The sequence below is a fragment of the Triturus cristatus genome, chromosome 8, assembly GCF_964204655.1.
Source record: "Triturus cristatus chromosome 8, aTriCri1.1, whole genome shotgun sequence".
Taxonomy (NCBI): domain Eukaryota; kingdom Metazoa; phylum Chordata; class Amphibia; order Caudata; family Salamandridae; genus Triturus; species Triturus cristatus.
The window spans coordinates 1,533,830,504-1,533,843,514 of NC_140591.1; the positions used below are offsets into that span (position 1 = coordinate 1,533,830,504).

The window sequence follows — 13,011 nt, forward strand, 5'->3', positions numbered from 1 at the left end:
TTTTTCAGTGAATTTCTAGATTTATTTTTAACATAAAGTAATATTTTATTACCATATGTAAAGCCAAACCCACCCCAGCAGGGGGTTGGCAACTGACTACCCACCTGAAGACAGCCAACCCCACACTGTGCCCGGTCTTTGCTCGTGCGTGGAGTTAGCTTCAGGGCCACTTGGCCCCCCAACCATCAAAGGCCCTGGAGACAACATCCCCCAGGGAAGAGGAGTGGGAGCCATGTGCCCCCTTCCCAAAGCCTCTTTAGACCCTGGGGACCTCTTCCCCAGGGCCTTATTTATTCTAAAGGGGATGGGGTCTGTGTGGCCTCTCCTCAAGCCTCATTAGGCCCTGGGGACCCAATCCTCTAGGGCTGTATTTTTCTTAAAGGTGATGGGGGTAACTTGGCCCCCGGAACTGCTTTCGGCCCAGGGGACCGCATCCCCTGCTGCCCAATCAGTTTAATAAGGGGAGGGGGATGCGTATTCTTCTCCCGAGCCGTTTTTGGCTTTGGGGAATCCATTCCCCAGGGCCCAATGTGTTAATTAGGCGAAGGGGGGGGGGGGGGTGAGTGGCCTCCCTCCCTTAGCCTACTATGGCCCTGGGGACCACATCTCCTGGGAACTTCCTTTTGGGGGCCGCGGGTTAAGCCCCAGGGACCCTTCCCCAGTCGGCTCTCCTCATGCTGTTAAAGCCTGCATTGCTCCTGCCCAGTGGGAGCAATCTGCTGTTTGGTTTCCCTGCCCGAACATTTTTAAAGCTATAGGCTTCAGGAGCAAACTTTGTGTTTGCTCCCATCTGGCAGAAGTTTTAAAAATGCTCCTGCCAGGTGACAGGAAACAAAAGTTTCTCTGCCAGCAGGCAGAGAAACTGCTGTGTCCTGAGGGTGGGCTACCCGGGACTCAGCTAGTGAGCTTATCTCATTTGATGGAGTCCCGGAGGCCAATAAAGGCTCAGGGTGGGAGACAATGCGACCCGCCTCCCTATTTCAAAAAGTGACTGCCCTTAGGAATGGGGTCCCCAAGGCCTTTTAAAGGCTCAGTGAGGGAGGGTCACAAAACTCCTCCCCTCACAAATACTTTGGGCTGGGGTCCTTGGGGCCGAATACGGCTCTGGGGGACATGCACCGACTCCCCATATTAATCCCTGGGGCTGAATACGGGTTGAGGAGGGGGGCCGCGCACTCCCCTCCCCTTAATCAAACAATGTGTGTCTGTGCCGCCATTTCTTTAGGGACAAAATCACTAGAGGATGACTCTTGTAAAACAACTATTTCATGCCATTGACTTATTTACCTTCAAATGAATCACATCAAAAAGAGTTTGGCCGGTGGACCTACTTGTCCCATCCACAAATCCATTAGTGTTACACCAACTTACAACCCAGAAGCACACCTCCAAAGTAAATAAAGGCTGGAGCACTTACATAGTGAATGACTTTAATCTGAAGGGAGGCAGCATCCAGATCGTAGAGTTCACCTTAAGAGAGATCGAGAGCATGGTCAAAAACACAAGACATGTCAAAGGTTCCAGAAAGTTGAAGCAAAGAGGCCGCATGTACCGACTGCTTATAGAGGATCCTATAACGGAAAACAATTGGGTGCACAGGGCAATCAAGCTGCATTTTTTTCACCACTATTTCCAAATATAGCGCTATTCACATTGATAGAGGGGACACAATAATACACAACAGTGTAGTTGCAATGCCTGCCTGCTGTTTCAGGGGTGCGGGGGAGTTTCTTGTTGGAATTGGAGTAAGCTGCAAATTAGAGGGTGTCTTTCTACCTGGTGGGAGGAGAGAAATTAGACCAACCAGGGGGCACCTTGCCGAGGAAGAAAGAAGAAAAGGGTTGTGTCTAGGACTGTGGATAATTTTCCGGGGGTGTGCATATCTTGTGTAGATCCTAATTAGTGGACTTCCAGAGCATGCATAAATTCCTATTTTGCCACACTGACAATTACCTTGTTATTTTCTCTCATAGGAGACTTGTTTGAGCAGAAAATGTCTCAAAGGAGCTTTGAGACTGGACGTGTACCATGGCCCAATGTGCAGGGCACAAGTTAAAAAGTTACCTTAGGGCACGAGATATAGTTTCTTGAGATAACTCAAACTGGTGAATTTCTATGGTTTTGTGTGTGTAAATTCTGAACCTAACTATAATGTACCTATAACCTTTGGTTTTTTCAATGCCAAGATTTTGAGGTCAGTAATATCGACCCACACTTTACAAACTCCACAGTTCACGGTGAGCAAGCATGGGGAAGTATAAATGTACTCTCCACAACGCCACTCCTGCTTACCTTGCAATGTCACACCTACTCTACCAAAATCTTTCAGAATTGGGCCGAATACGTTTTTCTGCAACTGCATTTATAAGTAAAAGGACATTTTCTTACAAGGACTCGTATCAATTATGAATATTTCACTTCTACCCCCTGGTCTCCTATTATCTCTCTCTCTTTGTGAAGCAAAAATAAATCTACCAGACAAAGCATACAAGGCAGGTGAGCTGCTTAATATAAAGCCGTAATTCATCACTGTGCACGTGCGATGGTTTTACTAAACGTTTACTGTTGTTGTCTACACTACAAGAGTCTCCTACTCTGGCCCAACATTCTTGTCTGACACCTACTTGTTTAAATATAAACCCTTCTCTGGCACCACAGTGCAAGGGACTTTCACCGGCAGCTATGGGAACGCACCCCACAGCAGATGGGTCTTTCCCCTGGAGTCTGTAGTATTTAGTCGCCCATTGCTGAGGGTTCTGGATTACACTAGGAGGGAACAAAACTACCACAGGGAGGAGGAGACTTAAAGTAACCCAGAGACAACTCAGCCACCCGCCTGTGAAGTGGTGCCTTGATGTGCAAGTAGCACATGATAATTCAGCAATAATAGGCAATATTATGGCTCATCCTGCAGGGTGGAAAGAATGGGACAAATTGAAGGAAGCAAGCAGACGAAGTAGAAGGGGAGGAAGGCAGGGTGGGGAGATGGATAGAAGGAAGCAAGAAGGAAGAAACCAAAGAATAAGAGGCAAGGAAGGAAGAAAGAAATAAAGGGAAGGAGCAAGGGAGAAAGCAAAGTGGGGAAGAAAGGAAGAAAACAACATGCATGGAAAGAAGGAAATAAAATGGAAGGGAGTAAAGAAGCATGAAAGAAATCAGGAAGGAACAAATGAAGAAGCAGAGAAAGCAAGGAAGAATAAATTCAAAGTAGAAAGCAAAGAAGGAAGTAAAAATGACTAAGGAAAGGGAGCAAGGAAGAAAAGAGTCGGGGAAGAAAGTATGGAAGGAAGAAATGAAGAAGGAAACTAACCAAAGAAGGCAGAAAGTAAAGAAATTAACAAACTGAAAATAATAGAAGGAGAAAGAAAAAATTCACTAAATCAGATAAATAAAAAAAATGGTAGGAAGGAGAGAAGAGAGTCAGTGGCCTGTGGGAGGGAGAAGAAGATCTTGGTACCACAGAGTTGAAGAATCTTGCGATCCAGATCATCATAGTTTTCGCCTGAAGTCTTCTCCGGTTTGGGCAGAGAGCTCAGGGAGGAGCTGGTGGAGAGGCTGACCTGAGGCCAGGACTGGAACTTCTGAAAAGACAGCACTCGCTTGCAGGCAACAATGATCTGAAAAGACACAGAGGAGCAGGTCAGATGAAGGTCCACGCAGGAGTCTTGTACCCACTGAGTTGGGTAACAATAACAAAGCGTTGTATAGCACCAAGAATCCCCAGGGCGAGCGTGTAAATGAACCCCATGCGGAAGAACCGAAAGATGAGAGGGATAAGAGGGACCAGGAAAGAGAGGCAAGAGAAGGAAAGATAGTCGTGAAGCAAAGGAGGCAGGCAGCGGAGTTGAAAACTGACTAAAGTGGGGCTATGGAAGAAATAGTGAGCTCAACAAGAGGGGTAGAGCCGTAATTCGGTTCAGAAGAGATAATATAATCCTGTGTGCCTTGAAAATTCAATAATGTGCAAAATTTATAGGAGCTTTAATCCAAAACAGAGGCTAGAGAAAAGAGAGGAGACATGGGTGCAAGACAGAGATAGTGAGTTCTGAACTCTGGGGAGACACATTTTGTCAGGTGCGACCCACTGCGAACCATGGCCATCCTCTTCTCTAAGCACTCCCATTGGTGAACTGCACTCAAATTGAGTACATACCACCTATGGTTGCGGTTAAGATTTATGGAATTCATTAATTAATTGTTTTGCAAAATACCTTCCCAGTTTATTTTTTTGGTGTAGTGTGTGTAGCAAAAAGGAAAAAGATATATTCTTTTCTTGCACCAGTATTTTGCTGTTTCATTGTCCTAGTGGCATTGTCAAGTTACTTACAAGCCAAAGATTCCGTTGCACCACTGTTGAGGCACAAGGGAATTCTTGTGGGTGTGCGTAAGAAATTGGTTTATTAGTTGTGCAGGATGTGAGGCCTGTGCAAGTAATAGGTCCACAATTGACTCCTCACTGGGAACTAAGCACCCCATTGTAGCATGAAGTAGAGCAGCCCAAGGCATGCTCAGTGAAGGCGGGGGTGGGCTAGCAATCTCCATCTACTGCCCCGTAAAAATAACACCTGATAAATCATTGTCTAGTCGGTGCTTTTCTTTGAAAAAGGAAAAGTACATTTGTTATACAGGCCCTACTAAATACTAGACATTAAATTACAAAAATATGCATCACTCAGACAGCAATATCTTTGGTGGCATTCTGAAATCACATGGGTCATGACCACCAAAATCACAATACCCCCAGGCCCCCCATACCAAACAGAACATCACAGTATAAGCAGGTGTTATTTTAAATGAAGAAGGCCTATTGACTTTGTCAAGGGATCACCTCATCAATATATCTGGCAAGCATACATAAAATGCAGACATAGTACCAACCACTAGAAGTCTTGTGCTGCTGAGCTGAAGAACACCAATCCCTGGCTCCGGGAATGCATGAAATAGGTTCCCGGTCCCACCCGTGGCACCCACAGTGGTCGTGGTAAACATCGGGGGATGCGAGGGAACCCAAAGGCCCCTATGGCTCCACCCGGCTCCCTACAAGCAGCTCCTGTGCTGCGTGGGAGCTGGCAGCCATGTGTACTCTACCCTCTGCCCGCACTGGTCTCCTGCGGGTGGTGAGACAATGAGCGTTCCTCCCCGAGCAGGGGCTGCCTTCACGGTCCAGGGACCTCTCCCTGCACTTGCAGTGCTGTGTCCTTGCAGCACAACCTGGCATTCTTTTGCACGGAGCACCAGGGGATGGGGTCCCCAGAACTGAAAGAGCCTCTGGGGAGGAGGTCCCATGCATTCCCTTCTCCCAATTTTTTTTCATAACTAATTTTATTAGGTTTTTACAAAACAGCAGGGCCGCACTGGCGGATAAGTACACACAGGATGACGAAATTGGTATACCCATAAACATGAAAAAGAAACCTGCACAGTTGACCCCCCATCCTCCCAAACACCAAGTGATATTGCAAATATCCCACAAGTTCAGCATTATTCATGTGTAGCATTCCCTTGTTCACCCATCCCATACCCTCGAATTTCTGCCTCAATTAATGAGCTTACTGTGTTAATGGGTGCCAAAACAATCTCTCTGTAAGCGTCCCATTTTTGCCAGATTTTGAAGTGTATCTAAGGGCATCCCCTGGCTTTGTACACTGCAAGCTCCAACCCCATACAATGATCCAACCCCTTCTTCCACGCTGCAAGAGTCAGTTGCGATTTCTCCTTCCACTCACTGGCTATATCCCTCTTCGCTAATGCTAGACCCAGAAATCGAAGCAACCGTTTATATCTGTTCCCCACTATGCCACAGGTAAGATGAAGGAGAATACGTTTTGGGACTAGGGGATGGTCCAGGAGAGGACCTCCCCCAGGAAGGATGCTACACCACGCCAGAATGTGTCCAGTGCTGTGCTCCACACAGTATGAATGAATGTACCCTCTTCCACCCCACAACGAAGGCACGTCGGGGAGCCAATCACTCCCATGCGCCACAACCGACGCCTTGTAGAGTAGGCTCTATGAAGATATTTGAGCTGTTTGCCACCTCAGGAGGGGCCCCCAATGCTTCTGTCCAGTTGTCGTTGTCTAGTGCACCAATGCCTGTCTCCCATGTCGCCCTGAGGGTGGGTTATGTGTTCAAGCTTTTCGTGACTAGTCTCTGATAGTCTTTCACTATTTTGCGGAGTCCCAGCTCACCCAGGAGGAGCTTACCCTCCAGTGGACTCAATTCTGGGAGCTCCGTGAGGACCTTAGGAAAGGGAGTGAGAGCGGCAAGGAGCTGCAGGTATTGGTGGAATTGGCTGCGATGCAGTTGGTAATAAGATTGCAGATCTTGAAACGATTTCAGCACCGTACCCCGCATTACAGCCCCTCCTACCAATTTATGAGCAAAAGATGCTCTGGTACCCGGGCACTGGCCCACCCTGGGGATGGGGTTAGTTTGAGAGAAGCCGCGGAGGCCCACAGGCTCCATTTTCTGTGTAGACATGTTTAAATGGGCATCCTTTGCTGGATCATAACTCGGGCCCCATTGAGCCAATTCTCTTTTTTTGCTGACTCCCTGCAACAGCCTCCTAGAGTGCAATGTGGGGGCAGGGAGAGAATATTGGTGGATGAACATGGCATGAGGTGAAGTAAAGACTGGACAGCTTTGGTAATGGGCAGACCTGAAATGCAACAGCTGTGCTAGCAGGCTTCTTTAACAAATTTGGGCCCCAACACTTTTTCTTTTACACTTTTGAGGAGCATTGGTCGCGCTACTATGGTCTTCTCTCTGCAGGGCTGAGCAATGGCACCACACTGGTCTATTTATTGTAAGGTTGTCGCGCTCCAATCAACAGTCAATCAACAGCAGTTCTACAGCGCATGGCTGCTTCAGGAGATGCAATACTGTGTTTTTTCCCTACAAAGGTAGGAGCTTTTGTGGAACAACAGGTGAAAATTCATTGCAAGGTTGAGGCACATTCGTGGAGCTACAGAATCTATTCATTGCAGGGTTCAGGAGGTTTGTTGATGTTACCATGCTCTATTTATTGCAAGGTTCTGGAGTTTTTTTGATGTTACCATGCTCTATTTATTGCAAGGTTCAGGAGGTTTTTTGATGTTACCATGCTCTATTCATTGTTGATGTTACCATGCTCTATTCATTGCAAGGTTCAGGAGGTATGTTGATGTTACCATGCTCTATTAATTGCAAGGTTCAGGAGGTCTGTTGATGTTACCATGCTCTATTCATTGCAAGGTTCAGGAGGTTTGTTGATGTTACCATGCTCTATTCATTGCAAGGTTCAGGAGGTTTGTTGATGTTACCATGCTCTATTCATTGCAAGGTTCAGGAGGTTTGTTGATGTTACCATGCTCTATTCATTGCAAGGTTCAGGAGGTTTGTTGATGTTACCATGCTCTATTCATTGCAAGGTTCAGGAGGTTTGTTGATGTTACCATGCTCTATTCGTTGCAAGGTTCCGGAGGTCTGTCGATGTTACCATGCTCTATTCATTGCAAGGTTCAGGAGGTTTTTTTTTTTTTTTTTTTTTTTTTTTTTTTTGAAAAAGTTTTTATTGAACAATAATTCGGTTACAAGTATGGGCCTACAACCACCCGGGCCGGCCGCTAGGTACATAAGGAAATATACACATATCAAGGCTGCAGTTCGTTCCCAGGGCACTGCCCCGCAGTGGCTCAAGATAGTTCTCGAAGAACAGCAAGTATCAGTCCAACAAGAACAGAAACAAAAGGAAAAACAATAAAAACAAAAGGCGAGTTACGAGGGATACCAGTGCGGTTCAGGCTCCCCCCGGGAAATTCCAGTCAGAACATTTGAGCAATCCGCTAAAGAGAGGAGTACTGGGAGGCCGGGGACGGAGGGGGGGGGGGGGAAGGGGGTCAAGGGAGATGAACGTCCATATGTAGTTGTTACAAAAAGCGCCAGGAGCCGTCAAGGGTCAGGGGGACATGGCGATATCAGTGTCTACCAGGGGGGGCGTACAGATGCCTCCGCGATACGCATTCCATTGACCCCAAATTCTACCCCATGCCCCCGGCTTGCCACGGGCCACATACACTGTCTTCTCCCGAAACATACACCAGTCCATATTCTCCTTCCATACTGACACGGTGGGCGGCCGTTGAGCGCCCCAAAGTTGCGCTATATCCCTCTTGGCAATCATGTTCCCTAGGGCCGCCCACCGAGTCTGAGCCGCGTTGTAGTCATTGGGCTCCCACACATTCAGGACACAGCGACGCACCTCCGGCAGCAGCACAACCCCGGTGACCTGTCCCATAACCGTGTGGACCCGGCGCCAGTAGTCCGCCACCTCGCGGCACTCCCAAAGGATATGAAGAAAGGTGGCGTTGAGCCCGCAGCCTCGTTTACAGAGCCCGTCGTCGGAAAATCCCATCGCGACCAAGCGCGGACCCGTAACATACACCCGGTGGAGAATCTTGAGCTGTACCAACCGGAGACGAGCCGGAATGGCAACCTCCTTGGGGGACGACAGTGCAGACTGCCAGTCTTCGTCGTCCAATTCAACCCCATCCCCAGTCCAAGCCTCCCGAAGGCGAACCAGGAGATCCGCCCGGTGATTAATCAATTTTTTATAAATTAAAGAAATAGTACTATCAGGGACATGTCCGTCAAGTACGCGGTCCTCGAGGGGCGAGGAAACAGGGATCTTGGTCCCCTCCCCGAAGACCGAGAGCAGGGCGTGTCGAACCTGGGCGTAGCGGAAGAACTCCCTGTCGGTCAGCTCGTATTCGGCCTGGAGCACCGCGAAAGTCTTGACCGCGCCCTTGTGCCACAGGTCTCCCACTTTGCTGATACCAATCGTGTCCCACTGGTCAAACCCCTTGGTGGTCCACAAGCTGCCCAGGCGGTCGGAGGCAAACAAGGGAGTAGCACATGTCATTCGCTCACTCCAGCCCATGGCCGCAGTGGCAGCCCTCCAGGTCCGCACAGCAATCTTAGTAGGACCCGTAAGGGTCCGGTCAGCCAGGCGGGAATAAAGTGCCCTGTTGTAGTTCCCGCCGGGAAGCAGGAGCTTGTCCATCTCATACGCCGGATTCAAGCCGGGCGCATACGTGGCGTGGTTAATGGCAGATAGCTGCGAGGCCCAATAGTACCTGCGAATGTCAGGAAGCGCGATGCCCCCGTCATACCAGGGGAGAGTGAGCTTGGCAAGAGCAATACGCGCCCGGCCGTTCCACACCAGTCTCCTCTGCAGGCTCTCCACCTCCCGAAAGTAGGCCACTGGGATAACGTCGAAGGAGTTCTGGAGTGCATAGAGGAACCTGGGAAGGGACATCATTTTAAACAGCGCGGCCCGACCCAGCGGGGACAGGGGCAGCCTGCACCACCGGGCCGTGTCCTCACGCAGTCGCCGAAGTGGACGCAGAAGATTCTGCTCGTAGCGAGCCACCGGGTCCAGCGAAACGTATATCCCCAGGTACTTAAAGCCGCTCAGAGATATTTGAATCGGGAGCCGAGGCGGCAGGAGAGGAGGACCACCAGCGATGGGATAAACGCAGGATTTAGACCAATTGATCGTGAGACCCGAATTGTTCCCAAAGGAGGTCAGAACGTCAAAGAGGACGTTGAGTGACTGCCGCGGTGAGGTGAGATACAGGAGAATGTCGTCCGCATACAGCGAGACCCGATCTTCAAAGCCCGGGCCCCACCGGATCCCTCTAAGCGAGGGCTCCCAACGGAGCCAGGCAGCGAGTGGCTCCAGGGCGAGAGCAAAAAGCAACGGGGACAACGGGCACCCCTGCCTCGTGCCCCTGCCGAGGGCAAAGGGCCGAGAGACCCGCCCATTCACCACCACTTGAGCCATGGGTCCCGTGTAAAGGAGCCTCACCCAGCCAATAAATCCCTCTCCAAAGCCGAATTTATCCAAGACGGCCCAGAGGAATGGCCACTCAATAGTGTCAAATGCCATCGTGGCATCCAAAGAGACCAGCACGGCCGGTTCGGTGAGGAGCTCCGCCCTGGCGAGGACCCCGTGCAGACGCCGCAAGTTAAGAGCGGTGTTGCGGTGCGGGATAAAGCCGCATTGGTCCGGATGAATAAGGTCGCACACGACACTCAACAATCGATTGGCCAGGACTTTTGCCAGGATTTTAGGCTCCGCATTGAGCAGTGAAATAGGCCGGTAAGAGGTACAGCGGTCACGCGGCTTGCCCTCCTTGGGGAGAACGACTATAGTGGCCAAGCGCTGGTCGGCCGGGAGGGAACCCGCCGCAAGAGAGTCGCGGAACATGCGGCTGAGGAAGGGCGCAAGCTTATCAGGACGCAATTTGTATAGTTCAATGGGCAGACCATTAGGACCCATAGCCTTGCCCGAGCAAAGGGAACGAATCGCGGTCGCTATTTCATCCGACGATAAGGGGGCGTCCAGCCGCTCCCGGTCCTCAACGGACAGGCCGGGCAGAGCAATATCTCTCAGTAGGAGGCGAGAGTCATCCTCGTCCCTGTCAGTCACCGGGGAGTACACCGCCCGGAGGTGGTCAGCGAAGCATTCCACAATCTCCTCCGGCTCAGTCACACACACACCATCCGCAGCACGCAACTCGGGGACCACACGATTCACTCTCTCCTTTTTGTCCAGCCATGCAATCAACTTTCCCGCCTTGTCCCCCGCGTCATACAATCGGCCCTGCTGCTCCCTATACATAGTTTTGGCCGCGTCAGTGACCAGGGACCTATATTCGAACTGTTTCAGGCTAAGGGCATGTAGCCCGTCCGGAGTAACATTCGCCTCCAAGGCCGACTCCAGCCCCGAGATGTCAGTCTCCAGCTTCACCACCGCCTCGCTCCTAACCTTCTTGGCCACCACTATCTGGGCGAGGGCGTGTCCACGTATAACAGTTTTAAAGGCTTCCCAAAGGGACAACGCAGACGACACCGACCCCTCGTTTTCACTGAAGTATTGGTCCATGGCCTTAACCAGGCTGTCACGAGTCACAGGGTCCCGCAGGTACCAGGGGTTAATGGGAGCTATCCGCCCTGCGGACCGCGACCCGGTGTCAAAGACAAGCCACAGCGGAGAATGGTCGGAGATACCACGCGCCAGGTGTCTGACCTCTCGAATCCGACCAGTCTGCGCCGCGGGCATAAGGAAGTAGTCTAACCTGGAGAGACTCCCATGCGCCCCCGAATGAAAGGTGAACTGGCACTGGGTCGGATGCATTAGTCTCCAACTATCCACCAAGCCGAAGGTCTCCAACATCCCACCCAGCCATGACTGGGCAGCGGGGAGGGTCCTCGGTGGGTGACGATCCAGTTCACCCGAAACCACAGAATTAAAGTCCCCGCCCATGAGCAGGAGGCCGTCCGGGAGGTCAAGCAGCATTCGACCCAAATCAGTAAAGGTGGAGTTCTGGAGGCCCGGGGGGACGTAGACTGAAACCAGGGTAAGGGGCTGCCCCTCCCACCTCCCAATCAGACACACATAGCGCCCTCTGTCATCCGAGACTATCCTCGTGATCTCCACCGGAAGGGAGGCTCGCAGGAGAATGCCCACCCCCCTGGAGCCAGTTGTGAAACCAGAATGGGCTACGAGGCGGTATCCCCCCCTGTTCATCGCATGGCAGACATTGCCGACCAAATGCGTCTCCTGGAGAAACACCACATCAGGGGTCAAACGACGCAAATATTGCAGTACAACACCCCGCTTAATACGGTCCCCCAACCCATTGACGTTCCACGACATAAGCCTCAACCCGTCTCCCCCCATCCCCTCCAATAGGTCAAGAGGCCCCCAGCCCGCAGCACCGCTCCCAAATATGGATAAAAATCAATACCTCGCCCTGTAAACAAGAAACACACAACTAAACAACCCCTCTTCCCCCCCAACCCCACCCCAAGTCCAACGCCCCCCACCCTGCACCCCTGCGGGCCAAAGACCCCCCCCAACTTGCAGTGTGCCTGTCGCCCCACTAACCCCATTCTACAAAAAGACCCCGGAGGAGGAAAGGGACCCGAACCCGCCCGCACCCCTCACAGGTCCTGGTAAAACACAGTATGCAAAAGAAGTAAGACCCAACTGTACAGTGCAAAACCGCAAAAGCAAGGACCAAAGGTCAGTCTAAGGGGACCCGTCACCTGCGGTGCCCCCAGAGGGCCCGGGCCGGCCACCCCCGTCCGGCAGCGAGTCCAGCCAGTCACTTGCGGCCACAGGAGTGTCAAAAAAGGCTGTCCGCTCTCCATGCTCCACTCGAAGTTTCGCCGGGTAGAGCATCGAATACTTCAGGCCTAGCTCGCGGAGACGGCGCTTCACCCCCTGGAATCCCATCCGCTGTTTCTGGACCAGTTGCGTGAAGTCCGGGTAAAAGTTGATGGTCGAGTTCTCGTAGCGGACCGGGCCACGGGTCCGTGAAGCCTGCAGAATAGCATCGCGGTCCCTGTAGTGGAACAGTTTAGCCACGATAGGCCTCGGGAGGGCCCCCGGCCGCGGCCGGCCGCCCGGAACTCGATGGGCCCGCTCCACAGCGAAGAATTTGCTTAGGCCAACCGGGGACAACTGTTGCAGGATAAGTTCCTCGACCACGAGGTCCACCGGGCGGCTGTCGGAGGACTCCGGTACCCCAATGATGCGGATATTGTTGCGTCGGGCCCGGCCCTCGAAGTCCTCAAGCCGCCGGGCCATATGGTCGTTGACCACTCTAATGTCCCCAAGCGCGGCCCGCAGATCCGACACCTCCGCACCCAGGGTGGAGGTCCGTGTATCAAGGGCCTGGACCTTCTCGTTGGTTTTAGAGAGGTCGGCCCGAATCAGGGTGACGTCGATCGCGACAGTGTCGATCTTACGGGCCAGGGCCTCGTATTGCGTCGCGATAGTTTCCCTGATGCCCTCGATGGCACCCATAATGTCCTGTAGGGAAGGTTCCGCAGCGACGGTCGTGCCTCCCCCCGCAGCATCCGGGGAAGGGCCAGCAGCGCCAGGGGACCCCCTGCCCTGGGTATAGCGGTCCATGTTGTTGCTCTGGACCGCTCCCCCGCGCAGTGAAGCCTTGGTCTTG

General features: G+C 51.8%; 1 protein-coding gene across 3 annotated transcripts in view; it reads right to left on the reverse strand.

Moving 5' to 3' along the window:
- The window catches only part of PDE2A (phosphodiesterase 2A), a 1,179,840-nt gene that overhangs the window by 235,118 nt on the left and 931,711 nt on the right, over nt 1–13,011 (reverse strand). For all 3 annotated transcript variants that reach the window (XM_085623379.1, XM_085623380.1, XM_085623381.1), the window contains 2 exons: nt 3,458–3,617; nt 1,418–1,470 (listed from right to left, as the gene is read on the reverse strand). In XM_085623379.1, the coding sequence (XP_085479505.1) occupies nt 1,418–1,470; nt 3,458–3,617 (213 nt within the window). The remainder of the gene's footprint in view (nt 1–1,417; nt 1,471–3,457; nt 3,618–13,011) is intronic.